The sequence below is a fragment of the Calidris pugnax genome, unplaced genomic scaffold (assembly GCF_001431845.1).
Source record: "Calidris pugnax isolate Ruff unplaced genomic scaffold, ASM143184v1 scaffold30, whole genome shotgun sequence".
NCBI classification, from domain to species: domain Eukaryota; kingdom Metazoa; phylum Chordata; class Aves; order Charadriiformes; family Scolopacidae; genus Calidris; species Calidris pugnax.
In genome coordinates this window covers 4,766,495-4,793,688 of record NW_015090776.1, presented here as the reverse complement: position 1 = coordinate 4,793,688, position 27,194 = coordinate 4,766,495, and the positions used below count along the sequence as shown (strand labels likewise).

Sequence of the window (27,194 nt, the reverse complement as noted above, 5' to 3'; positions counted from 1 at the left end):
GGGGAAGAAGCGGGGGGGGGGGTCAACTCACATGTCCCAGGAGAAGCGGGGGGCTCCGGCCGGCTTCATCCCCTCTTTGTTCCGCTCCCATGGAACGGGGAGGTGGGGGAAGAGTTGGGGCAGGATCGTCTTGGCAGCGCCCACCCCGGCTCCCTCTCCATGGAAACGCGGGAGCCATGTGATTCCGGGCAGGAAATGGCGGCCGGGAGGAGCCACCGCTGCCACCGCCATCACCGGCAGCCGCCACCGCCACGGCCGTGGCGGTGCCGGTGCCGGTGATGCCGGTGGCGGCTGGGTTTTTGGGGTTGGAAGGGACACCTCCCACCAGCCCAGGTTGCTCCAAGCCCCCTCCAACCTGCCCTTGAACCCCTCCAGGGATGGGGCAGCCACAGCTTCTCTGGCCAACCTGGGCCAGGCTCTCACCACCCTCCCACCAAACAAGTTCTTCCCCACAGCTCAGCTCCATCTCCCCTCTTTCTCCCCCTTCCCCCTCCTCCTGGGGCTCCCCTCCCTGATCCAGAGTCCCTCCCCAGCTTTCCTGGAGCCCCTTGAGGGACTGGAAGGGGCTCCAAGGTCTCCCCGGAGCCTTCTCTTCTCCAGGCTGAACCCCCCCAACTCTCTCAGCCCCCCCCTCCCATCATCTTCGTGTCCCCAGACCTTGGTGGCAGTGCAAGGCTGCCACCCCAGCGCATGACACGGAGCCTCATGGCTGCCCTGGGTCCCTACCCTTCCAAGTCCATGTCCTGGAACCTCCGAGCACCTCCAGAGCTCTGAGTGGAGGCCATGCTTCCCCAGAGCCCTTCCGGTCCATCTCCTGGCACCTCTGAGCATCTCCAGAGCCCTCCCAGTCCATCTCCTGGCACCTCTGAGCATCTCTGGAGCTCTGGGCAGAGGCCATGCTTCCCCTGCCCTTCCAGTCCATGTCCCGGCACCTCTGAGCATCCCCAGAGCCCTTCCAGTCCATGTCCTAGCACCTCCAAGCATCCCTGGAGCTCCAGGTGGAGGGTAGGGAGGAAGCCACACTTCCCCAGCCCCATACCTGCTGGGGATGAACCCTCCTCCTCTCCTTTCTCCCAAGCTCATCTTTCTCCTAACCTGTCCTAGATCATGTGGAATCGACCCAGTTTTAAATGGGACTGGTGCCTTCACGGCCCCGGTGAGACATCCTCCATGCAAGGACGAGAAAGCTCAGGGCTCCAACCAGCCCAGCGATGCAAAAGCACTAATTAGACCATCACCAGGTCTCGGGGCTCAGCGGAGTAGGGCAATATCAGTGACGAGGAAATCATTGCACCACTGTGGCTCTCCTGGGGCCGCACCAAGGAGCGGAGCACCGTTGCCAAGGACACTCGGCGAGAACCGGGGCATCCCAGCTCCCATTCCAGCCCTCCAGGCTGGCCTGCTTACATGGCAGGAGAAGGGTGCAAAGATGGGAGAGAGGACAGCAGGTCCCACGGCCACCAGGGAAATGCCATACCAAAAGGCCAACATAGACAAGCAGAGAGGGTGTGTGGATCCATCAAGCCAGCTGCCTGATCAATCAATTAACCCAGGTCCCAGTGCCACACGGTCCCTGTCCCACCATGATGGTCCACCATATGCCTGACATGATCAGCTGTCATTGCATGGATCAAACAAGGGGCTGGATCTTACTCACAGTCTGGGGATGGGGTCACCACCTTGGTCACCCCCAAAAGTTCTCCAAGGGCAGCCAGATCTTGCTGCATGGTCAAGGGGGGTGAGGTCAGCTGGGGCAAGGCAGGAAACCTCCTCTGCTACCACCACTGAGGAGGCTGTGGATGGTCAAAGTGCAAATAGAGGTGCTCTGCTGAACTCCTGGGACTTGCCCCATGCAGACACCCTGCCAACGTCCCTGCCAAGGCTCCCCCTGAAAAAATAGGGGTGGGGGAGAAGCTGACCTCATGCGGTACCCAAAGGAAGCTCTTGGTGCACAGAGTCAGTTGGGTCACCCTCACCAAGCCCTTCCAGCAATACCAGCTCTTTGGCCCACCAATGCACCAGGCTCTCTGCCAACCTGCCAGACCTGCCACCACACCAGCAAGGTGGCCATGGGGACTCAGTCTGCACCCACAACTGGCATGGTACAGCAAAGCAGGCACGTGGGACCCCTCACCCACCCACCCCACCTCTGCATGGGTGCACCCAATCCTCCCGTGCCCCCAGCCTGGCTGCCCTGGGCTGCCCAGTGCCCACCACAGCTTGCCTGGGCTCACCCACCTCATCTGAAGACCACCAAGTTGGTCCTACCTGCTCCCTCACAGTGGGGTGGGTCTTCAGATACTGAGCATTTGGAATGGGAAGGGAATGGAATGGGATGGCATGGAATGGAATATTTTCAGTTGGAAGGGTCCTATAACGTGGTCATCTGGTCCAACTGCCTGACCACTTCAGGGTTGACAAACAGTTAAAGCATGTTATTAAGGGCATTCTCCAAACGCCTCCTAAACACTGCCAGGCTTGGGGCACCGACCATCTCTCCAGGAAGCCTCTTCCAGGGTTTGACCACCCTCTTCATAAAGATTTGGGGTGCCTGGAGGTGGAGACTGACCCACACCACCCCGTTTCGCTTACCCACGCATCCCCCACTGCAAAGTGAACCACCGTTCCCAGCTGGTGGAGGGCTGGGGGGGCACCCGCACCCCCCCAGCAGCTCTTGGGACAGGGGGGCCGCGGGGGGGGTCAGGGCCGAGAGGGCTGCCTGCAGCTCCCCTGCCCTCGGCCACACGCCGGCCTGCCCTGCCAGAGCGGGTCTGTCGAGCCAAACACTCCCGCTGCCAAGGCTGGGGCTGGCACGCCGCGATGGCTATTCTAGGCCACGGGGAGCTTGCTTAGCACGGGCCAGCTTTGCAAACAAAAGCAAGAAGGGCAGGCTCAGCTCCCCAGTCCTCCCAGCACTCCCCCTGCCTGCTCCCCAAGACCCCCCCATCCTGGTTTTTAGGGCAGGATGATGCCCAGCGCCAGGCGGGATTAAGCTTCCCAGCGTGGACAGGGATACTCCTGGAGCCAGGCCACCGAAGGAGGCTTCCTGGCAGCCCCTGCCAGCGCTGGGAATGGGGGTGCTGGTGCAGGCAGGAGTCCCTGGGCGTACAAGCCCCCTGTCTGAGCACCGGTGGGCATCCCCCAGCAGAGGATGGCAGCTTGCTTGGTGACCCAGGACCACCCTAAGCACATTCCATCCCCCTCCCCGGCAGCTCCAGCTGTGCCAGCTGCCTGCTCCTGCCCACCCCCGCGCGGAGGAAGGTCTGAGCCTTCATCAAAACCCCTCTGCCCAAATGGCTTTTCTGGCTGCGGGCTGGGCCTGGAGCCACGTCTCCCTCTTCCCTCTCTCCAGAAGGCAGGAGGCCAGCTCTTGGCTCCAGGCCTGCCTCTCCCCTCCACGGCTGTCCTGGAGCTGCTGCGTGCTCAGCATTCCTGCTCAGCATTGGAGCAAGACAGTAAGCTCAGGCCAGACCTTCAGGACTCCTAAAACCTTGTGCTGCCACAGCCGTGGTGTGCCGAGCACGCTCTGAGCCCGGCCGTCACCTCCGAGAGCAGCCGCGGGCTGGGAGCTGAGCATCCCACCATCCCGGCACTGGGCTCCTCATCCCTCCAAGGTGCGCATTTTTGGGGAACACAAACCCAAGAAAAAGCTAAAGGAGCTGGGGGTGGTGCCGGTTACAGTGTGAGCAACGGGAATCACTGTTCCAGCTGACTCACCAGGGCCCCGGCCGCGCTCGGGAACTGGCCGGCAGCAGGGAAGGGCTGTGCCAGCAGGTCCTCCGAGCCCTGCTGGAAACCATTCCCCACCACGCAGCCTGGGACACGGCCCTGACCCGACCCATCCCATCCCTCCCCGTGGGGCAAAACTTGCCTGTCCCAGCACTTTGCCAGCCCGTGGGGCCAGGAGAAGGGAGGCGAGGACATCCCTACGGTGGCCACGGACCTGCTTGGCATTGGCCAGCTCTGGGTGCGGGTCAGCTCGCCCAGACTCTCTGGCTGCCAGGCAGCACCTCAGCCTGGGCGTTGCAGCAAAGCCAGAACATCCAGACTGCAGCTGCATCAGCTCCAGCTGACGGGCCAAGGAGGGGAAGGAGCTGCAGACGGGCACCATGGGCTAGTCCAGGCTCTCCAGCCACCAGCCAGCTGTCCCCTCTCCTATCTCCACCCTGGGAAGGTGGCAGGCAACATCTCCAACCCTGACCCTGGCTCAGCCTGAGGGGCTGAACATCCCCTGGGACCACATCAATCCTGGGCAATCAGCCATCCATCCCCAACTCGGCACGGTAGGAACGATCTCACGCACACCCCGGAGGAATCACTCCCAAAATATTCATGATTCACACCATTCCTGCAGCCCCTCGGGAACCATCTGACACCGGGCAGGAAAGCTGAGGTCATGGGCAAGCCCAGGGGCCAGCCCAGCCCGGACCACATGGCCAGCAGCCGGGAGGCTGGCAGGGCCGGACCACAGTGCGGCATCAGCATCCTGGGGATGTGGCACCGTGCCCACGGGCTGCGGCAGGAATACTTCACCCCGGAGCTGGCCTGGGCCAGGAATGCTGGTGCCGTAGGGGACGCAAGAGGAAAACGCGACTCGGAGCACGAGGTGCCCTGGCGGGGGCTGAATTTGCAAATTTGGCAGGGCTGTTTGCAAATGTATGCAAATATGGTCCTCCCTGAGCGGTGCGGGGGACCCCACGTGTACCCGGATCCGCCCCATGGGCACCACTGAGGTGGGGTCCCCGTCCCATTGTTGAGCAGCACCCGCTGCACCCAAAAATGGAGAGCTGGTCCCTGCAGGGGCAGCCGGGTTGGTCTCCCAGAAGGAGAAAGCACCCCCTGCAGCGAGACCAACCAGCCTTCACAAAGGATCCCTCCCCTCCAGAGAAAACAACAAAGAAAATACAGGGATGGGGATTAAGGAAATGAAAGCGGCTGCCCGGGGTAAGCAAGGGTAGGAAATGGCTGTCATCATCTCCTGTCCCCGCCGGCCTCCAGCTCTCCCAGCCCGGATCCACAGCAAGGCACAGATAAACCCAAGGGGAAATCACGTGCTGGAGAGCACATCGGACAACCCAGAGGTTTCTGAGCCATCCCTGCTCCCAAGCCTGACACTTCCATGCTCGGTCTATCCCTGGGGAGGAGAAGACGCAGGGAGACCTCCTGGCGCTGCGAGCTGAGCTCTGCTCCTGAAGCTGGCACCACAAGATGGCATCTCAGGAGCTTTGCCCTCATCCTGCACCCCTTCTGCTGGTCCAAAGCTGTCCCCTCTGGGAAGGGGGGAAAGCGGTGGCAGCCAAACAAGCAGAACAGGGGTAAAACTGGTTGCTAAAAGGCACCAGTGAGGCAGGGGTAGCAGAGGAGGCAGGGGGCCATACCAGTAGTCATGTCCTCTCCACCCAAGTGATGCTCCCCTGAGCCTTAGGACGGGGCGGGAGCAGACCGATGCTGGCTCTCCGAGGCCAAGCCCCCTCTCACATGCCTCTAGCACATGTGTGGATGCCACCAGCCCCGGGGGCTGCGGCTCCAGCCGCTCTCTCCTTTAGATATCACATGCCCTGGCCCGCCGGGGGCCAGCTCTGTTTACAGCTGCCGGCTCCATATTCTCCTGCGGGGGATGAGTCAGGCTCCCCTCCGACACCCGGCAGCGTCAGGGCCGCGGTGCCGCGTCACCCGGTTGGCGTTTGCCTCCTGACTGGCCGGGCACAAGGCTGGGGAAGGGCTGGAAAGGGCTGGCGGTGGCTTTCCATCCTGCTCAGAGCCATCTGCAAGTGGTGGGGACGGCGCTGGGAGGCTGGAGCTCGCTGTCAGGAAGCTCTCCTTGGCTCGGCTCCACCAGAGCAGCTTCCTCTCCCTCCGCCCCACAGGCACGTCATGGCTCAGCGCAGGAAGCAGGGGGTCAAGCCCCCTAAGCAGGCGCCCCATCCCCCTGCAGAGTCCCCTCCGGAGGGTCTAGGGTGGGATGGCCAGGACGGTGCTGAGGAACCCCAACGTCTGCAAAGTCTTGGGGTGCTGGGATGTCTCCTGGGGTGTCAGATCCCGGGAGAGGGGTGCTCCTGGATTTGGGGGGGACAGAGGCTGCGGCTGGAAGGAGAAGGCAGCCCTCTTTCTGCCTGCACATCACCCGGAGATGCCGAGCTGGTGCTGGGTTTGTGGGGTGGCAGCGAGATGGGTGCCAGCCCCACACCACCACCCTGCCACGCACAGGAGTTTCCCCAGTGACAACCAGCCATCTGTCCCCTCAAGGGGGTCCCCAGCCAAGCTGCAGTGAGGGGAGCATCCCTGGCCCTTCTTGCAGGGGGCGAGGGGGTATCAGACACCCCCAGTGCCCCCTGGCCTCATCCCTGCCCTTCCATTGCTCCCAGCCCTTGCCTTCTGCTCCCTCACCCCCACACACCCCAGAGCCAGGAGAGCTCTTCCTCTCCGGAGAGAAGCCTTTTCCCTTTGCTTCCAGCTTTCCCAGGGTGGGTAAAGAGCCTTGAGGCTCCTTTTTGGATCCTGTCCCCCCCCTCCAAGTGCGCGTCCCCCCTCGCTGTGCCCAGGGCTGGGAGGGGGCTGGCTCCACAGGAGGACGGTAACAAGAAGCGTGTTGGAGCCATTGGGAAGGAGCGATGTTCCCTCATGGTATGCAGCCCTGACAGCACTGGCTCTGCTTTAAAGGGTAACTTTATCCTGTAATAACAAACAAGAGGAGCCAAGTTCCTCCCCAGCGTCACTTCCCTGGCTCTGAGCAGAGGGACACTGGGGAGAGAGCTCATGGAAATGAGCTTGGATCCTTGTTCTTGCCATCTCCGGGGGCCTGTCCTCTCACTGGAGCCAATAAGGAGGGGAGGATGCTCCAGGGAAGCAGGGCTGGGACATCCCGGCCATGTCACTCCGTGTCCCCAGCAAAGGCTGGGGCATAAGCCATGGGGCTAGAGAGGATGGAGACCCGCTGGTCTCAGGGACATCCCTGAAGTCCCTGTGCCACTCGCTGGGCTTGCACAGATGCATTTCGGTGGTGACATACTGGGGACTGAGGGACACAGCAGGGGATGCACAGGGGGCATGACCCCTCCAGTGAGCCCCATCCTGCTGCGGGGCTGAGCCTAACAAAGCCCCTGGAAGCCCATGGCATACCCTGGGCAGCTTAAGCCCATCCCCGCAGCCCCCCACGCATGTTCATGGCACCGGAGGGACGCGCCGGTGGCTCGGCACGGGGCCAGCCCTTGCTGCATCCTCCCGGGAACTCGTTCTGCAACAGCTGGAAATTCAGGCCCAGCCAGTGCTGGGGGCCTGGGCAAGGAGAGGCTGACCTGCAGCCAACCCCCAGCAGGACCCTTCAAAGCGGGACTGGGTGGAGGACCCACACCTTTCTGAGGACCAAGGCATGGGCAGGAGCCCAGCCGTGGGAGGGAGGGCGAGCACCTCGCTGCAACCCATGGCTGCACGCTCCTGTGATGGATTCAGGTGACACCGTGGCACACACAGCTCCCTGAAAGGTGGTTTTGGGTTTTTTTTTGGCAGGGTCCCAGCTGGGTGGCCCAGGAGAGCCACTGGTTTATGCTGGGGGTGCACCACGTGTGATGGACACGTCAACGTATACGGTGTATTTTCAGGGCAGCGTGGAGCATCTCTGCATCCCCCCGTCATCAGGCTCAGCAGCTGGGTGACCTACCTCTGCTCCTGCATGGACACCGATGCTCAGGAAAGGTGTCCCACGGCGTTCATCACCAGGGAGGACACAGCCCCAGCCTGTGCTGACAGGACACTAAGGTCCCCTCCCTGCCAGACAAGAAGTGGGGGGACAATTTGGCCACGGTCAGTCGCACGAGAAGGTGATCTGGAGAAGATTGTGGAGATGTCTGCCTGATTTCCACTTACCCAAGGAGCAGCAGGCAGCACCTCCAGAGACCCTGGGGTTCAATTAAACCCTGGCTCGTTCAGATGAAGCTGGTGAAATGCTGCGATTTTCTTCCTCAAGATGGATTTCCTCAAAACCCCTTATTAGGTATTTGGGTTAAAACTGTGCAAAGCTGGCAACACTGCTGCCTCCATGGTGCCCCACAGCAGACTTAGGGGACTTCCAGAGGAAGCACCAGGCGGGATGGGACCAGCTAAAAGGGAGAAGAGAGAGCAAGGAGGGAATCGTTGGAACCCAAAGCCTTCAGGACCTCCTCTCCACACTGAGAGATGACAATGCCAGCATCCTCTCTTTGCAAGGGTGGCTGGGGGAGACAACATGGCTCGGGGGAGACCTGCCGTGGTCCCCAGGAAGGCAAAGCCTGTAGGATGCTTCTGGTACCCAACCATCCGCCCAGGGCAGCTGTGGAGCCTTCCCGGCTCTGGCTGAGGGGAGCAGAGAGCAGAAGGCTGGGCAGCAGCGAGTTAAAAGCTCGAGGTGGGACTTGGTGAGCTGCTTCCTTCCCGCTAACAATAATAACTCCGAGGGAGAAAAGGGATGCCCGGGGCTCTGCAGGGCCAGATAGCTTAGAAGAAGCCTGGCCCTGCAGCTGTGTGTGCTAGAGGAAGCCTCGGCACACTATCTGCTGGCCCCACTTGGCTTCCTCGCAGCCCGTGTGCTGCAGGGACCGAGACGTGCTTCCTCCTGAGGTCTCCTGAGGTTTCTCATGCACCCAGGCTGGGTCCTGGGACTTTGATAGGCCCCCAGCACCCTCCCGGTACTGCACCCCCAAGAGAGCTGTGGGTCCTCAGACCATCCAGCCTTCCCAGCATCAGCCTACCCCTCCACTGGTGGCTCTGGGAATGGTGTCACCCGGGGCTCAGAGCCACAGGACTGCATTGCCACCCACCCGGCACAGAGATGTCCCCACCATCGCCATCCTGCTGGCCCGACCCTCCGTGGGTAGTGCCCGCACCTTGACAGAATGAAGAGTGGTTTTGGCTGGAAGAAGGCTCCTGCCCAGGGGATCTCCAGGTCCTGGCTGAGGTCCCTGCAGCTCTGGTTGTCTTTGCTCCCAGTCCTTCCCCTGGCTGGTGAAGTTCTGCTGCCCCTGGAGCTGCTGCAACCGGCCGCCCTGGCTGGTGTCCCAGCGCTTCCTCGTGTGCTGGCTGTTTGTGACCTGCCTCCTGCTCCACCTCCAGCTGCATCCGTATCACGGGAGCTGCCCTTTTCCGTTCCTGGTCTCCTTTTTTGGCCCTCTCCTCCTGGAGAGGGGCTTTGCCTTCCAGGGGGGCTCTGCCTGCCGCCGTTTGCCCCGCTTGGGCATGGGAGGTTGCCTCTCAAAATGGATCTTGCCCCGATCCTGGCAAGTCCTGCCAGGACTCCCCGTGTCCTCCCCACGCCGTTCCTAACCCACAGACCTGCCTGACCCCAGCTCATGGTGCAACAAGTCCTTGCCCATGGCTGCTGATCTGAAAGAAGGCAGCTGGTGGAAGACCCTGGAAAATACATGCCTTTCCCAGCACTGAAGTCAATCCCAAGAGCCTGGAAAGCTGCTGGGCTCCCCAGAGCAGAGATGTTTGCCCCCAGATGCTGCTGTAGCTCCACAGGGACTGGTGGGGACAGTCTGAGCTGCTCTGGGCAACAACCTCCCCACCCATGGTCCTCAGATGTGTTGCTGTGCCCTCATGCAGCCCCTGTGTGAAGAAGGTTGCCCAGATTTCCCTACTGCTGGACCCAGTGGCCTCCTGCGGCAACACGCTGGTCCAGTTGGCACAGATGTATAAGCTGCTAAAAGCAGATGGATCCTAAACCATCCTTGCTCTGTTCCAGTTCACCTGTGCCTCTAAGGAGCTGCTAGATGGCCAGGTGGAGCTGGCACCTCAGGTGTCTCCTGGGGCACCCAGTGAAAGGACACAGGGCAGGGTGCTCAGTGCTGTGTGTTGCCCTCAGGGCGGACACCGAGGTCTGACGCTGCCCAGAGCCAGGAGATAAGCCTGACACAAAGGACAAAGCCAGCAAAAGGGAGCGACCGAGGCAGGAAACATCAGGCAGGAGAGGAAACGGGGAGATAATCAGCTGTGTGAGCACAAACACCCGGAACTTGTGCAAAGGAAAAGCCAACTCCACTTGGGAAAACATTTGTGCAGGGAGACCTGCCCCACCGGGTCTCACTGAGGCTTCTTGAGGAACACGTGCCCTGGAGCACCTTAAGGTGATTCCTGTTGCGGAGGTCCAAGCTGGGTCATCCCCCCCCCCAACCTCCCGATGGCTTGAACAATGGGATGGACTGACCTCCTGCCCTTGGCTCTGCGCGGCGATGAGCCCGCTGTCCCAGCACCCAAAGGGGAGATGGTTGCACTGGGCTTCCTACAGGCTGATGGTGCTTCAACATCCAGCAACCCCTTGAGGTTTGTTCTCATATCCCCAGCAGCTGGGCTTCTAGTAATGCCAGGGTGGACTTCACTTGCAGAGCTCCCAGTTCCTCCTCCCAGCACCTTTGGCACACCTGGGGCACAGGGAGCCACCCACATCCCGGGTGACCTGCCCACACTGTTCCCAGGGGGTCGGAGAGATGCTCACGGATTTATGAGCCACCCCAACTCAGCCAAAACCCTGGTGCCACAGCAGGTGGGCAACCCTCCTGTGTCACCAGCACTGTAGACCATCAGCCAAGCTGATGGAGCTCATCTCAACTTTCAGCAGTCCCATTTCTCCCCATTTTCCCAGGGGAGGATCTGCATCCATCTCATGGGGCTGGCACTGATGATGGGGAGGGGCTGTAAGCTGCCTGCAAGCAGAGGTGGGATACCTGGCACAGCTCATCCCCCAGGATCCAGCACGTGGTGTAGGGCAGAAAAGAGAAACATGGAGAGAGAGATGGCCATGGAGCCAGTCCATGGTGACTGGTGGGCTCCAGCTGGCTTCTGTGGATCAACTGGGTCAGGAGAACCTCTGCCAAGGGCCAGGAGAGATGCTCAGTAGAGGTTTGGCCGTGTCTCTGAGCCAGGGCTGGGCTAAGCACAGCCGTAGAGCTGCAGGATCAGACCCTTCACCCATGCTTCTGTCCCTCAACCGTTCCTCAGAAGGGATTTCTCACCTCCTGCTGCCATCGTGGTGCTGACAGATGCCTGGGGAGGTTCCCAGGCGGGCACTGACTCCTCTGGCCACAGCTATGAGCTGGGAAAGAAAAGAGCAAAGATGAGCAAGCGATTGCATGGGAAATCAGGTGGCTGGGAAGAGCCCAGATGGCTCAGAGCTTCCCAGAGGATGGAGCAGCTCTCAGCTGGGGCAGCCAAGGCCCGTGTGTCCCTGCCAAGGAGCACCCATGCAGCAGTGGGTGCCTCGTGCGGGTTTGGCTCCCCACGGCCATGCTGGCAGCGCCGTCTCCTGAGGGCCTTGGAGAGTGGAGCACAGGCTTGGGAAAGTGCAGGTCAGCCTGGGCATGGGGAAGGGAGCGAGCTCCAAGAGCCTGGGGGCTTGGCACAGCCAGGTGGGTGTTGGCACTAGCCCCAGGCCAGGGATGGAACAGCAGTCCAGGAGAGAAGTGGGACCCAGGTGCCCCAGCCCCTGAAGTTGCTCCAGAAAGGACCGTTATGGAAAGTGCCTGCAGAATAAGGGACACCTTCTCCATCTGGGGATGCTCCCAGCACCCATGAACTTCACAGGACCATCTTGCCCCTCCTCCTGTCCCTGGCTGGGCACCTGGTCTGCTTTTGACCCCCAAGAAGGGGTTACAAGGAGGCAGGGGACCAAGCTCACAAGATCTGGCAGCGCTGCTGCCTCCAGCCACTCTGTCCCCAAGCCCAGGACTGGCACCCAGGTTACAGGTGCTCCCTGCTGTCCCCTTTCCCAGCCTCTCACAAGTCTCAGCTACCAAACCACCACTGGTTGGGGAAGAAGAAAAGCTCACTGGAGCCTGTGACTCAATGGGCTGTGGGTTCCAGGGCTTGTTGGAGCTTGTTGGGGCACAACTCACCTCGGTGGGGCAGAGACGTGGCCCCAGCCCAGTAGACTGCCCCGATGCTCTGTCTGCCTTGGAGGGGAAGCCTGGGGTTGGGGGGACAGTGGCATTCGTGGTCGTGGTTGGGAAACGGTGGGGGGCTCCTGTGCAGAACGGTGCACGGCCTCAAGATACCCAGCAAAGCTGGTGCTGCCAGGCAAACCCGCACTCCAGGGGAGAGGTACAGCTCCAGAAAAGGTCAGACCCAGAAGGACAGAGGTGCTTCAGCTAATCTTCCAGATGAGAAAGAGGAGGTGGTGGCCTCTGAGGCAAGGAGGGGTGGGTTTGCCTCTCCTGCAAGCCAAGCTGCTCTGCCCACCTGAGGCTAGGCTTGGTTTTGAAGGAGCCTCTGCTCCTTTTCCACATATCTCCAGAAGGAGAAACTCTTTCCAGATGGGGCAGAACCCTCCTGAGAAAACCCAGCACCACCCCAAAGTCCTTTTCTTTGGGGGTGTTACCACCTTCTGGGCAAATTCATGAATCCAGGGCTGCCTGGCCCATCTTACTAAGGTTCTCAGCCTCTCCATCCTGCAGAAGTGCTATTCCTATGCTGTGTGCTCCCTGATGGGACCACATTTTCCCCACCAAGGAGTACTGTGCCCAGCTGGGGTCCCACTACGGGAAAATTTGGCTGCCTGGGATTGCAGAACTGGACTGTGGTGCTATCAGTCCTCCCATTCCAGCCCCGAGGCTGATCCCAGGGACACTGTGTCCCGTACAAAGTCCCCCCAAGAAGTCTGCAGCAAAGACACCGTGCTTTGGGTGGAAGAATGGCAGAGACCAGGCAGACCTGAGCACACTCAGTGGCCAGGGAGGCCACCAGGGCTCTGGGCCCATCACGTGCCCCCTGTGGGACCTCCCTTTGGCTCAGAGCAGCCAAAGGCAAAGCAGGCAGACTAATCATAGAGTAGTTCAGGTTTGAAGGGACATTTAAAGGCCATCTAGACCAACCTCCCTGCCCTGGACAGGGACACCTCCCACCAGACCAGGTTGCTCCAAGCCCCCTCCAACCTGCCCTTGAACCCCTCCAGGGATGGGGCAGCCACAGCTTCTCTGGGCAACCTGGGCCAGGCTCTCACCACCCTCACAGCAAACAAGTTCTTCCTGAAATCTAGTCTAAATATCCCCTCTTTCAGTTTAAAGCCATCTCCCCTTGTCCTGTCGCAACAGGCCCTGCTAAAGTTTGTCCCCATCTTTCCTTCTCCTGTAGGTACTACACTTATTTTTCACAGGGGACAGCCCCAAGCTCCAAGGGCAGAGACAGTCTCAGTGGGGAAACTGCAGCTGGGAGAAGGCACAGGTACTAATTGACTTTATTTATTAGCAGCTCGAAGGCAGGGATCACAGGTTGCCCGGTGGAGTCCCAAGTAGGTCCCTTGCAGACCACAGAGGGCTGAGCATCCCAGTGCTCCAGGGCACCCACAGTGTCCCCCGTCACTGCGAGGTCCCTCGTAGGGACAGAGAGCTGTCACCAAGGAATAGCTTTACCTTCCCAGTTGAGCAGCGTCCCACTGTGCTTCTCGGAGAGGATCGGCAGTACAGACAGCAAACCCCGCACGCTTGTGTCCACCGTCAGGTCAGCCTGCAACGGGAACAAGTGAGAAGCAGGACCAAGACCCCACCACCATTCCCATCAGCTCGTGGACGTCAGCAGCAAGGCTCCTTCCACCCAGAGCAAGTACAGAGCATGGGAGGTGGGACGGGTCCGTCACATGGCAGGGTGGTGGGTATCTGCCTGCTCACTGCTGGCTTGGATGGAGGTGGCTTGGGCTGGGAAGCCCTTCAAACCACGTAAGAGATCCCTGCTGCAAGCAGAATGCTACATGCAGCCTTCTCAAAACTCCAGGGTTGCAGAGACCAGCACCATCCCAAACACAGGGATCTTGCAGGGTGAGTGGAGATCTCATAGACCTGCTCCTCTCCTCCCTGCTCTGTTGGATTCAGATTCTCTGCACATCTAAAGGCTGCTCAAAGCCTTTTTTTCCCCCCGAACAGGCCTCCTGCTCACCCTGGATATGAGCAGCACCCACATGTTCTGCAGTGGCCCAACACAGACATGGGCAACCTGAAGCCCAAGAAGCAACTCATTCTCACATGGATCCCTCCTCCTGAAAGCCATCTTGGCCACCTGAGGAACTTCCTGTGCCACTGCAAGTTTGCAGGCTTGGGTCCCACCCATGGGCATCCCCTCCTCGACCTGCTCAGCCAAAACCCACCTCCTGGCTGCCCATGTCAGTTTTCACCCAGCCGGGATGAAGTGCCACGCAGAGGATTCCGGCTTCCCCGTAGGTCAGAGCCTGGCACTTGGTGAGCATATTGAGGGCAGCCTGGGGGAAGAAGGAAGCATCAGCCATGGGCAGCAGAAAGCTCCACACACTCAGTTCCCATCCCACCACCGCCTCATGGCAAAGGAGAAAAGGCAATGCCAGGTCTTCAAGAGATGGTATGCATCTGGCCTAGGTGGGCACCAGCTGGGCATGGAGATGCTCAGGGATCTCAGTGACCAGCACGGGTAAGTCCCTCCATCTCAGGGACAGCTCTGACTCCCAGTGAGCTCAGGAGCACGGGCAGGTTCCCGGTCTCCATACCTTGCTGCAGCGGTAGGAGATGACAGGCTTGAAGAAGGACTCAGGAGTTTTCTCAATGGACCCCATGACAGTGGAGATGTTGATGATGGCTGCCTTGTTGCAACTCAGTCCCTTCTCCGTGCTCTCCCGGGCAGCCTTCTTCAACAGGGGCAGGAATGCCTGGGGAGAAGCAACCTTGTGGGACGCCTCGAGCCAGCCCTGCTTACAGCAACTGCAACAGGGAGGATGAGGAGGAACAGTAGGAAGCCAAGAGAGCCCTGGTGTTTTGCTGCAGTGGTCCTGCCTGGTCCCGGTTAGCCCAGCACAACGTAGGCAGGCTATATAGCTTTTGGGCCCCCTCCCTCCTGCAGCCCTGGGAAACTTGGCAAAGCCCTCTGAGATCTCCATCATCACCACAGATGGGTGGTGGCCAGGCTAAGCCTGGGCTACCCTCATACTGGGCTAAATTCTCCCTCCATGGTGAGCTCCATCTCCAGAGCTTCATCCATACCTGGGCCATCAGCAGTGGCCCCACCGCATTGGTCTTGTACGTCCTTATCATGTCTTCAGAGTCGACCGTCTCCAGCGACGCCGTCGGGGTGTAGATGCCAGCGTTGTTTATCAGCAGGTTCAAGCCGGCGCCGTTCAGCTTTCCCTCCACGACCTTCACTGCATCGGTAATAGCCGAGGGATTTGCAACATCTGCAGTGGAAGAGAAGTTTGAGAGCCACGGGGTCCACACGGGGGAGGTGGGGAGAAGAAGGAGGTGAAGATGCTGAGGAACAGCTATGCACCCTGACCTGTGTGGCCTTCCATCTGTGGGCACCAGATGGTGCTGTGCAACCAGCTCAGAGCAACCCGGCTCCCACAAGGCATAACTCATCCCAAAACTGCCTCCTTCGCCATCCTCAGGGTCCCCCACGACTAGGAACTGAAAGACCCTGGCCTGGGGCAGCCCACCAGGCAAAGCCACTCTGGGGACAGCCCCGTGGTGGCAAAGCGCTGCTCTGACTCCCACGCTGTTGTCAGGCACCAGCAGTCATGGCCTCCTCTCAGGGCAGAAAGTCCATCCCTGAGGAAGCTCTGGAGCACCCGGAGTGGTCTTGGGGTGGAAATTGTCCCCATGGGGGCTGTGCTGGGACCTGCTGGGGGGTGGCTCTACAAGGTCCTACAGCTCCTACCCAGGCTCTGGGACAATCACACAGTGTTTCCACGGGCTTCCTACTGCTTTCCAGGAGGAGGCCTCCCAGTCTCGCCTGGGACTTCAGATGATGGCAGCTCAGCTGCACAGCACAGCAAGGACACAGCCACTCAGCTGCAGGAGCAGGACACTGCCCAGGATGGGTCTCAAGAACCTCCTGGTCCTGCAGCCAAGGGCAAGAAGGCTCCAGGGAACAGGATATTGGGGCTGAGACAGGTCTGGAGAAGCTGGGCTTTTCACAGCAGGACTTGAAGCAGTTCTGAAGAACTGGATCCCCATGTAGAGCCTGAAGGCAGGGAGGGAGGGAAGGAGAAACGGGGCAAGCGTGGCTGGCAGTCACAAATTTACTATCTCGGCAGCAGAGTGCACCTACCCAGCTTCACGAGAACCAGGTTTGGGTGTTTGGAGGCCAGATCTCTCAACTCCTACAAAGAGAGACATGAAAACAATCAGCACGAGGCAGAGGTGATGCCAAGCATGATCCCAGGGCACCAGCGATGGTCCACCCCGAGGAAAGCATCTTTCAGATGTTACTCAGCACTTGTGAATGGCTGGACCAGGGACCTGTCTCACCACGTGAGCTTCTTCTAGGGTCCACAAAACAACGTGCACGTGCTCAGAGTGTGACACGGCCACAACCGCAAGATACTATGGCCACTCTCCCAAAGGCTGTTGGGCCTACACACACAACCCAGCAAGAGCCACAGCAAAGGATGACAGCAAACAGTTAAAGACCAGCTCACCCAGAAATTATGCAAACTGGGCGGGAATATGGCCAGAAACGTTTCCCAGAGGCAGCTGGAGATGTGATGGAGGAGGAATAGCTGTGAATGTCAACATCAGATTTGACGTCTGGGGACGTCACATCTGGATCCAAATAGCCCAATCCCAGGGTCTGCTCTGCTCTGGACACTACCACTCATCCACTCAAGTGAAATGAACCCCTCTGCATGTTTTTATTGATTATTTTCACCAAATACAGAAGATTCAGAAGCCCTTTCCAAAAAAGGAACCATTCAACTTTATGGTTCCTAGCAGGTCTTTGCTTTGAACCTTCTTCAACTACAGCAGGTTTTAGACAACAGAAACCAAAACACCACATTCAGCATGTCCAAAATGATTGCTTTTAGAACTAAAAGCCTCTTAGAAACAAGCCCACAGAGAATGCTACAGGAGAAATGCAAATTGGTGGGTGAAGGGACTCATGCTACCAACATGGAGAGCTGCTAGCACTGGCTGCAGTCCACCTTCAGTTACCTCTGAGCTTCCCCACCAGGCCCCATGTTCCCACATTACCCCTGGGCACAGGAAATGATGGAAAATCCATCTAAATGGTTTGTGATGGCCAACAGATGTTTCTCCTCCCCTCCTGTGCCCAGCTGCTGACCTCTACAGCCTTGCACCATCCCAGCAGTCCACACCAACACCTGATCCAGGCACAAAGGGACAGGAAGAGCCATGTGGCACCAGCCTGACGGAGGGTCACTCTGCCCTTGGTCTCCTGTGGTCCCAGATTTCAGCAGCAACACCCTGAAGACGCTGCCCTCACCCTCCCACAGCTGGACAAGGCTTAGAGAGGCATCCCATGGTTGACAGCGATGAGCATGGGCCACCTTGGGGCGAAACTGGCTCCAGGTCCAACCCTGCAAAAAGTCCTCTGATCTCACCATTGCCTGAATCCAGCAAGTTGTGGGGGAGAAGAACAGAGCAAAAATAAGGGACCCAAGCTAGCTTTGACCCAGCCAGCTTGGGCACCAGCAGCAGGAGGAGTCTCATGGCACCGGGATCACTCCTGAGCCAGAATAACGCCGGCAGCGAGCACACCACCGGGATCACTCCTGAGCCAGAATAACGCTGGCAGCGAGCACATGAGAAGCATCTCAAGGGCTTCCTGAAGAAGCATCTCAAGGGCTTCCTGAAGCTTGATCCCTGCACACAGCCAAGCTGGAGGCAGGATCTATCAGAGCACAAGTGGCTCCCTGCTGGGATTTCAGTGCAGAGGAAAACCAGAGCTGGACCTAAGGAAAGCTGGAAGCACGACGATGCTTTGCTCCTGTGATTTCCCCCTGGAGCAGCAGGTGTCTCTCCCATTTTCCTGAAGCGGGAAGCAGCAGAAGGATGACCCTGCAGCTCCAAGGATCACCCCGACTGTGCAGAGACCCGTAACACATCACAGAGATGTACCACTGCCATTCCCACCAGCTCAGCCAGACACAACCACCCCGTAAAACCCTGCTCAGACCCCAGGGTGTGCAAGCTGCTGCCCTGCAAGTGTCGCACAGGTGAAGGCACTGGGAGCAGCCAATGCAGCCTCCAAGAGACCAGCAGCGCGTATTTAAGGCGGCACAGCTTAGTCTTAGAGTCATAGAAACACGGGATCGTTTTGGTTGGAAGGGAACTTAAAGCCCCCCCAGTGCCACCCCCTGCCCTGGGCAGGGACACCTCCCACCACACCAGGGTGCTCCAAGCCCCCTCCAACCTGCCCTTGAACCCCTCCAGGGATGGGGCAGCCACAGCTTCTCGGGGCAACCTGGGCCAGGCTCTCACCACCCTCCCACCAAACAAGTTCTTCCCCACAGCTCAGCTCCATCTCCCCTCTTGCAGGGTCAAACCCTTCCCCCTCCTCCTAGGGCTCCCCTCCCTGATCCAGAGTCCCTCCCCAGCTTTCCTGGAGCCCCCTGAGGGACTGGAAGGGGCTGGAAGGTCTCCCCGGAGCCTTCTCTTCTCCAGGCTGAACCCCCCCAACTCTCTCAGCCCCCCCTCCCAGCAGAGGGGCTCCAGCCCTCCCAGCATCTCTGTGGCCTCCTCTGGCCCCGCTCCAACAGCTCCATGTCCTTCTGCTGTTGGTGGCCCCAGAGCTGGAGGCAGCACTGGGGGGGGTCTCCCCAGAGCGGAGCAGAGGGGCAGAATCCCCCCCATCCATCCCTCTCCCTGCTGGCCACGGGGCTGGGGATGCAGCCCAGGGTGCGGGGCGTTTCTGGGCTCCAGCGCAGGTTGCCGGGGCGTGTGGAGCTTCTCCTCCACCGACCCCCCCAAGTCCTTCTCCCCAGGGCTGCTCTCCAGCCATTCCCCGCCCAGCCTGGATTGGTGCTTGGGGTGGCCCCCATCCAAGGAGCAAGACCTTGCCCTTGGCACTTCTTCACCGGGGCGACCCTCGAGGAGAGGGCTTCCACAGGGGGAGAGGGCTTCCACAGGGGGAGAGGACCCGGTGCCAACACCCCGCTCCCCGCCACCGCAACGCCCTTTTCCCGCGGGTGAAGCGGACCCAGCGCGTCCTGACGGCACCCTCCTCCCCGCCCCCCCCAAATCCCGCACAGCCCCGCACGGACCTGCGCCCGCGGCCCCTCGGGGTCCCGGCAGGTGGCGAAGATCCAGGCTGGCGGTCGCGGTGTCCCCAGGAGCTGCTTCACCAGCTCCAGCCCGATGCCGCGGTTGGAGCCGGTCAGCAGCACCGCCCGTGCCCGCACCGCCGCCATCGCCGACCGCCCCCCCTCCCCCCGCCTCCGCGGGGCGGGACCGACCCGACACCGCCCCCCCGGCCCCGGGCTGCCCGGGAGGGGTTTGTCCCGAACGGCGGGAGCGGTGTAGGGGGTACCCGTGTGGATTTTTTTCCTTCCCATCTCATATTAAGTGGGAACACACGGGCCGCATCCCCATCCCAGTGCCCCCCACCCTTCCCCCCGGCGCTCGGGGGTGTAGGGGGGGAGCTGGAGGGGACCCCCACCTCTTCCCAAGGCTAGGGTGCAGGGGGGGGGGAAGGCTCACAGCGTTTCTGGGGTGGTGCTTTCAGCAGCTGTGGCACAGCAATGCGACTTTTCCCCCTAGATAGAGGGAGGAATAAAAAAACCCCCAAATCCCAGCAATTCCATCAGGGAGGTACCAAATCCTTCCCAGCTGCATCTGTTCCCACCCCCAAGAAACGCACCTGGTTTTGGGTCTCTCTGTGGTGATCAGATGGGAGAAGCTGAGTAAGGTGGCTGCAGTGTGGGGATGGACATGGACCTGGTGGAGGGGACCAGAGGAGGTCCCGGAGATGCTGGGAGGGCTGGAGCCCCTCTGCTGGGAGGGGGGGCTGAGAGAGTTGGGGGGTTCAGCCTGGAGAAGAGAAGGCTCCCGGGAGACCTTGGAGCCCTTTCCAGTCCCTCAAGGGGCTCCAGGAAAGCTGGGGAGGGACTCTGGATCAGGGAGGTGAGCTCTAGGAGGAGGAGGGAGAAGGGTTTGACCCTGCAAGAGGGGAGATGGAGCTGAGCTGTGGGGAAGAACTTGTTTGGTGGGAGGGTGGGGAGAGCCTGGCCCAGGTTGGCCAGAGAAGCTGTGGCTGTCCCATCCCTGGAGGGGATCAAGGGCAGGTTGGAGGGAGCTTGGAGCAACCTGGTGTCCCTGCCCAGGGCAGGGGGTGGCACTGGGGGGGCTTTAAGGTTCCTTCCAACCCAATTCTGTGGAGGTGTTTGTGGGGACTTTTCTTGTTGCCTTTGCTGATGAGTGTCAGGGACCTGGTTCGGCAGCTGGAACCAAAGGCATGGAAAAGAGGAAAGCAAGGAAAAGGTTTGGTAGCATCTAGGGATGGGGAAATGGGGCATAAGGGGAAAGGACGAACAGGAAAGAGATCATCAGCGTCAGCTGGAGGACAGTGTCTGGAGGGGACCTGCAGGTACCAGCTCTGCTGCCAGCCCTGAGGTGGGTGCTGATGTCTCACTTATAGGTCTTATATGGAAAACCAGATGCACAATCAACATTAAAATCACCTTATGGTGAGCCACACCCAGGAGCTCAACAGTGAAGTAATGACTGAGCAATTCTGATTTATATAAGTGTGATTATTTCTATTGGTTTTTTTTTTTTTCAGCCTTGTTTGACAAACACGAGACAAAACATCTCTGATACCCCTAAGTAAATCAGAAAATAAATAATGAAATCGATCTCATGATAGCATGAGGTGATTTGTCCTCGCGTGACTTTATCCTGCTCCACTGCAGCCCAACTACATGGCTGAGCCTCTGCTCCCCAGTTTGCCTTGGGATATAAAAATGCCTTGAGAGCCTTTTCATTTTGAAGAATGATATAGAAATTGGAATTTACTAGAAATAGGTCTTTGATTATGCCAATAAGCACTCAGAAGCTGAAGACATCTGTGGCGTACATTTGGGTTAAAGGTTTCATTCTCCCTTTTTCTGCCTCGTTCTGCGCTGAAGCTGTTAATTAGGTGACTTTTCACCAGAAGGGCTGCTCCATCGGTTGCAGAGATTGGCAGATGGGTCGCAAATGAGGACACAAACGGTCATGGTGGACCCCTCCGAGGAGTGGGGTTTCGGCCACCTATTCCACACAGACCTTGCGTACTGCAGGTCGATTATACTAACGAGCTCTTCCTAGGTGCTTGTTCCAAAAAGCCTTGGATACGGGGATCCCGTGCAACCTACTGTGCAGAAACAGTGAATGCGCGGTCCCAGCTGAAGTCAGCAGGAGCCTGTTCTGAATATAAATGTGAACTGTGGAAAAAGGCCAGCTCCGAGCATCTGTAACCGAACACTTCCCAATGTGGACGTCGCTTGACCCACTTTTGTGCTTCAGTTCCCCATCCACAAAATAGGGGATAATAAATTTTTTGAAAACCTTGTTAGTTAAATGTTGTGAGGCTTCTAGAAGGTAATAAAGAGAAATACAACTGCAAGTGTTGCATATAAATAAACCCAAGTGTTTTATTTTCTCTACCACAAACGGGCATTGGTAAGTTCCTGCTGCCTGGTAAAGCCTGGTTCTGGTATTACCAAATTTTGGAGTGCTTGAGCATGTAAATACGAGCATGTTCCACCTGTTTGCTGGCATGTGGCCCTCAGCCCCTTCTGACCTTGGTGGGCACTGTTGTCCTACCGTGATGGACACGCTTGACCACCCCTTAGACCAGATGGTGGTTGTGTCCAGGAGAGTTCTCAAGCTGCGTGGGGTGACTGCTGCAGGGAACTGCTGTGTGGCCTCTGCAAGCTGAGGGCAGAGTAGGCAGGACCCAAACCACCTTTGGTTTTCTTTCTCCTTCCTTGCAATGAGAAGCCAGCTCCTGTGAAACCCATGAGGTGTGACCCAGCCGGAGCTTGTTGCGCTACCTCTTAAAGAGATGCCAGTAGACAGAGACTTTGCAAGGAAGCCTCTGCCTCCATGCTTTCTCCATGTACCTTTCCTGACAAGCCCTAAAACTGTCCAGTCTTACAGGAATTCCATTGTCGGTGGGCCATTGTCTGTCTTTGGGCAACTGAATCAAGCTCATGGGCCCTGAAACTCAGTCCAAATCGGTTGTGCTCTGTCTATACTCAGACTATGAAAAGTACATTGGTCAGCATTTTTTAAGCTCTCTGGTTGGAAGGGGAAGCAGAAGGCTTGGTTGTCTGTCCTCCCCATCTCTTCCCATGGCCTGGCCAGCCTGGGCTTGAGCAGGCTTCCACCACCAGCTCAGTGGTGATGGGGATGGTTGTTCTGGGCAGGGAGGTGGCTCTGCCCCTCCACCTGCCCAAGCCCAGCACCACTAAAGGAAAATTGTCTCCTCTGCACTCTCTCTCATAAGTAGAGTCCTCCCATCCTGCTCTACCCACTTGTCCCTCGGTCTGGTGCTTGAATGCAGGGAGTGAAGGTGTCTTGTGCTCTTTGTGCCTCTCTTGGCATTGTGTTGGACTCCCTTCAGCACTAAGCATCCAGCCCAGCTTCCATCTAAATCTCTGTGCCTCCAGTGAGCTGGTTTGAGGTCTTCAGAACTGCTTTGCTTAGAGGAAACCACATCTCAAGGACTTTGGTGGAATTCTCTGAAGTCTGGACCAGAGAACCCACTGTAAGTTTGGAAAAGGAGAAATGCCTTTGCTCTCTGCCTGATGTAGCCACAAGTGGAATCCCACAGATTCATCTGGACCTTAAGAGACCCAGCAGTTCCTGTAGCCGTCCTCTCCACTGGGCAGAGGCTGTTTGGAAACTTGCCTCAGCCTTGGTTTCTTCTCGTGTTAAGACACTGTTTGCTCTGCCAGGGTCATGGGTGCTTTGCATCTGCTTCCTCTGCTGCCAGCGGTTTGGGTGCCTGGGCTCAAGGCCAGCTCCGAGATAAAGCTGTTGTAACCTGGAACAGTGCACTGGGAAAACACCAAAGCTATGAAAAAGGACCGTGGGAAGCCTTACTTGGGACCACCTCACCTCACTTGGGAGCTCAGGCTCTCACCTTCAGTCCCTACACAATCCATTCACAGTGGGGTGTCACTATTCCTGTCCATCAAAAAGAAAACAAGTTAGGGAGGGGGAACGTGACCTGCCCAGCTTCACACAGAAGCAGTGACAGGGCTGGGTAGGTCTCACCCCACCCCTGGATTAGCGGTTCATTCATCACTATCTATTGATTCTTCAGCAAGTGAGTAATATGTGATGGGTTGAAACAACCCTGACTACACCGTGAAGGAAATAGGCTTGATAATAGTAATGTGCTTTTTCTTACTTACACAGTAGATTAAATGTACTAAAACTAATTGTGCCACACACCCATTCCCCGGGCTGGCAAAGAAGAATTGGTTTCTCAGTGCCTCTGCAAGGAGTGCTGTCGTTGCCCTTTGTGCAAACATCTAGATGAAACCCAGCACACCTGGGCTTCCAGCAACTGATAGCGGAGGAGGTGTGACTGCATCTTGGAAAAGTCTTCTCAGTGTGGTGAGATGGAAAGCATCCATGTGGGAAACATGGCTGTCCGAGGGGTTATGGGAGAGGGGTGTACACAAGGACCTTCACGCTCATCTTAAGGTGTAGACCATGCAAGAATGTTTCAGAGCATAAGAACTGTATGACTCTCCTCTTGGGAGCTGGTCTCTGGTCCCTTCCAGAGGCCTGGGGACAGCAGTAGAGCATGTGAAGAGGCTGGGTTGCGAGCCAGGCAAGGCTGGTTTCTCCTCCTCTTCACACCAGGATGGACTCTGACTCCTGGAGAAGCAGCGCTTGTTTACACTCGAGCAATCAATGATGCTGCATGGGGCCCCCGAGCAAAGTCAACATCATAAAGTTACAACTCCAAAGCAGTGAAAGGCTGTAAAAACATGGTGACACAGCAAAAAACGGGAGAATTAGAAGGTTCATTTTTTGTTTCTGATGCCGCCCGGTTCTAAGGGACCGCAGAGGTTTCTAACAGACTGTGGGTATGGCCTCATCCTTCACCCAGAAGAAGAAAACCATGGAAGGCTGCTTGGAGGAGCAGAGCTCTCGCGTAAATGCCATATATCTGTAAGTATAGCTGTGTCATTGAAAAGTAAAAATACAGAAAAGGCTATTGAAATGACCTGTCAGAGTCCGAAAGACAGTCTGAGAGATGTGCTGAGGTGGGGAGAATTTCCAGGGTCCTCAGCAGGAGATCAGTCCAAGAGGAGCAGCTGGAAGACCAAGAGATTTGTACTGCTGGTAAGTGGTAGGAACTCACAAGGCCAAGGAAGTCTCTCAATCCAATGCGCAGCATCAGGAAAGCAGAAGGAGGTCTGATTAGCCCCAGGGAAGAAAATGTGAAAAAAACCAAAATGCGTAGAGCTGAGGGAAAGGCTGAGACTTGGGAGGGTCGAGGAAGGGAGAAGAGGGGAGGTCTTTGATGGGCTCCCAAATGCAAGCTGCAGATGCGCAGGGGGGCAGGCGTCAATTCCTGCTGCTGTGTTCCCACCAGGGATCATCTCACCTAGAAGGTGGGCAACGCAGCACCAGATGACCATTGAAGCAAGGGCAGTTCATGGGATGCTGGTGCCAAAAGTATCACAAGACCCAAAAAGGAGGCATCGCCATGACAGAACAGCTCCAGGCAGTAGAAGGGAGAAGGTTAAAACCGCAGTCTTGGTTGCCATGAGGTTGTCCAAGTGAATGAAATGTACTTAACGTGCTGATACTGTACTTGTGGGCAAAGCCTTATGAATAACAGCAGAGGAACTAAACAAATACATTAACAGGGAACATTTTCCACAGGGTCCAGAAGAGGAAACGTTGGTTATTGCCTGCCAACAAAGATTGCTTTTCATCTGCCATGCCAAGGATCCCAGTGTGTTTGTGTGCACTTCTGTCACGTGCTCCGGGCTTTATCTCAGGATTTTTACTGAGCGAACAAAATGGGAAATTTTACTCCAAGGATGTGAAAGCAAATGAACACCCTACAGCAAAGAGGGGAAGAGGAAAGGCTGAAGCAGTCGCCAACTTATGTGTTCCAGGGTACAGAGGGAATTACGAAGCCCCTTAGAGCTGGATAGAGACGTGCATGCCAGGTCTGGCCAGCAGAGCAGGCGTATCAGAGGAATTTGGTGAGATACTGTCATGGGCTCACAGAATCACAGAATTGTCAGAGTTGGAAGGGACCTTCTAGAGATCATCCAGTCCAACTCCCCGGCCAAAGCAGGGTTGCCCAGAGCACATCACTCAGGAGCATCCAGGCGGGGCTTGAAGATCTCCAGAGAAGGGGACTCCACCCCCTCCCTGGGCAGCCTCTGCCAGGGCTCTGCCACCCTCACCCCAAAGTTATTCCTCATATTTTAGTGGAACTTCCCATGTTCCAGTTTGTGCCCGTTGTCCCTCATCCTGTCACTGGGAACCACAGAAAAGAGTCTGGCTCCATCCTCCTTCAACCCACCCTTTAGGTACTTGGAAGCATGAATAAGGTCTCCCCTCAGTCTTCTTTTCTCCAGGCTAAAGAGGGGATGTGTGGGGTGTGCAAAATTCAGTTCTCTCTCCAACAGATACATGGTGATGATATGGTTTTCAGTGGTGCCCAGTGACAGGACAAGAGGTAACTGGCACAAACTGCAACATAGGAAGTTCCATCTAAACATGAGGAGGAACTTCTTTCCTGTGAGGGTGGCAGAGCCCTGGCAGAGGCTGCCCAGGGAGGTGGTGGAGTCTCCTTCTCTGGAGACATTCCAAAACTACCTGGACACGTTCCTGTCCAACCTGCTCTGGGTGACCCTTCTTCAGCAGGGGTTGGACTAGATGATCTCCAGAGGTCCCTTCCAACCCTGACAATTCTGCCATATTCTAACACTACCAGCAGAAACTTCAATTTTCTGTGTTAATAGCCTGGCTTTATATAAATTCAATTAGTTTTTAACATGTCTGGGAAAGAACTGGTGGCTATCAATGAGAGTATTTCCCAAAGGCGTGATGTCCAGATCTAGATGAGATCTGTGCTGATTTGATGAAAACTACTTGCCCATCCTGTGCTGGATTAATGTCTACTGTGACTACCCCAGCTGTGGTCTGGGGCAGAGCCTGGCAAAAGCAGGTAGGGATGGAAAGGTGAGACAGGGCAGGACTGCTTGTTTTGGTGGCACCATGGTGACCATGCAACTTGTCTGAGGTGCAGAAGGTTCCCTGGGACCAAACCTTGGCACATCTGTACTTTGAAGTAGTTTTGTTTGGGGGGGAAGGTGAACCCAGTGGTGATATGAGGGTGAGGATGCTGCAGTCTTAGAGCAGGACCAAGTCAGAAGCAACTGTGGGACTGAGGATGGCAGAGCTGGACCACCAAATGGGTTTGGGGAAGGTGACACTGGCAGGAGCAACCCAGTGCCTCACAGTGTCTGCCAGCTGAGCCCCAGCAAGCAGAGAGGACTGGGGAGGAGGAAAGCGGAGTACAAGAGCTCACGTGGTACTGCAGCTGGGAGGAAATGGCTCTAGATAAACACTACTCCCCCAAACATCCCAGGGGAGAAGAAGACACATCAGCAGTGTCAGTGTCTCCATTGTTGCCCAGCAGCCCATGCAATGGCTCTGGGACTTGGCGCTTGAAAGCACGGAGTTGGCAAGAGGTTTCTGGGGATATGTCTTCACCTGTAGTGGTGCAGCAACACATGACGTGCAGGCACACCAGCCCCAGCCCTGCAAATCTGTAATGCCTCACTGGAGGTACTGGGCAGCACTGGTCTTCACAGGCAATAGCACAGAACTGTCTGTGCCCCACGCCAATGGGCGATGTGGAGAACGGAGTTATGACCAAGGCATCTCTCTTTGCAGCAGGATGTCCTGGGCACCAGAGTCCTCCATGGCTCTGGGCAGAGGGACAGTTCAACTTAGAACTGTACCCCAAGGGATGGAGTGCATCATCAGCAGAGACGTGATGTGCTGGCCATGCAGGGCCACTGCCTTCAGCCAGTAGACCATGTTGGGTTTGCTCCACCTCACAGTTCTTTCATAGGACAATCAGTGAATGGGAATTGGCTTGGAGGAGGCAAGAGCAAGGCAGAGAACACCTGCTCGAGGCCATCTGAGGCATGACCTGGTACAGTGTGGAAAGACCATTGAGCTCGCAGGATGCTTGTGAAGCTGTCAAGCTAAACACTGTCAAGTCCCCATGATGGGGACACCCCACATCCCTCCCACGTGCTGCTCCCTCCCTCCTCACCCACCTCAGCTTCTCCTGGACTGGCTGCCCAGTAGCTCCTGGATTACGGGGCCAGGTTTCACAAGGTCAGCTGAGTTTGCCTGAAAACCCGAGTGATTTTTGCCCTTTGGCAACAGGGGCTGGCTCCCAGCCAGGAACTCTGTCCTAGAGTTTGAAGAGCT

At 57.6% G+C, this 27,194-nt stretch overlaps 2 protein-coding genes across 3 annotated transcripts in view; both read right to left on the bottom strand.

Moving 5' to 3' along the window:
- FAM65A (family with sequence similarity 65 member A) overlaps positions 1-9,019 on the bottom strand; it is a 34,098-nt gene extending 25,079 nt beyond the window's left edge. The window contains exons 1-3 of one of the 2 annotated variants that reach the window (XM_014947055.1): positions 8,859-9,019; positions 7,864-8,096; positions 7,658-7,764 (exon numbers count right to left, since the gene is read on the bottom strand). The gene's annotated coding sequence lies outside the window, so the exon portion shown is untranslated. Of the gene's footprint in view, positions 1-31; positions 165-7,657; positions 7,765-7,863; positions 8,097-8,858 lie in introns of those variants that run through there. The other variant, XM_014947045.1, reaches the window with a different exon arrangement.
- A 4,151-nt stretch (positions 9,020-13,170) lies between these two features.
- On the bottom strand, positions 13,171-19,148 carry LOC106891301 (C-factor-like). Its single transcript, XM_014947755.1, has 6 exons — positions 18,983-19,148; positions 16,027-16,078; positions 14,964-15,154; positions 14,474-14,632; positions 14,102-14,212; positions 13,171-13,467 (listed from the first exon to the last, which is right to left on the bottom strand). The coding sequence occupies exons 1-6, from the start codon at positions 19,127-19,129 to the stop codon at positions 13,354-13,356; spliced, it is 774 nt and encodes a 257-aa protein (XP_014803241.1). The 5' UTR covers positions 19,130-19,148; the 3' UTR covers positions 13,171-13,353.
- Between the last annotated feature and the right edge of the window lie 8,046 nt (positions 19,149-27,194).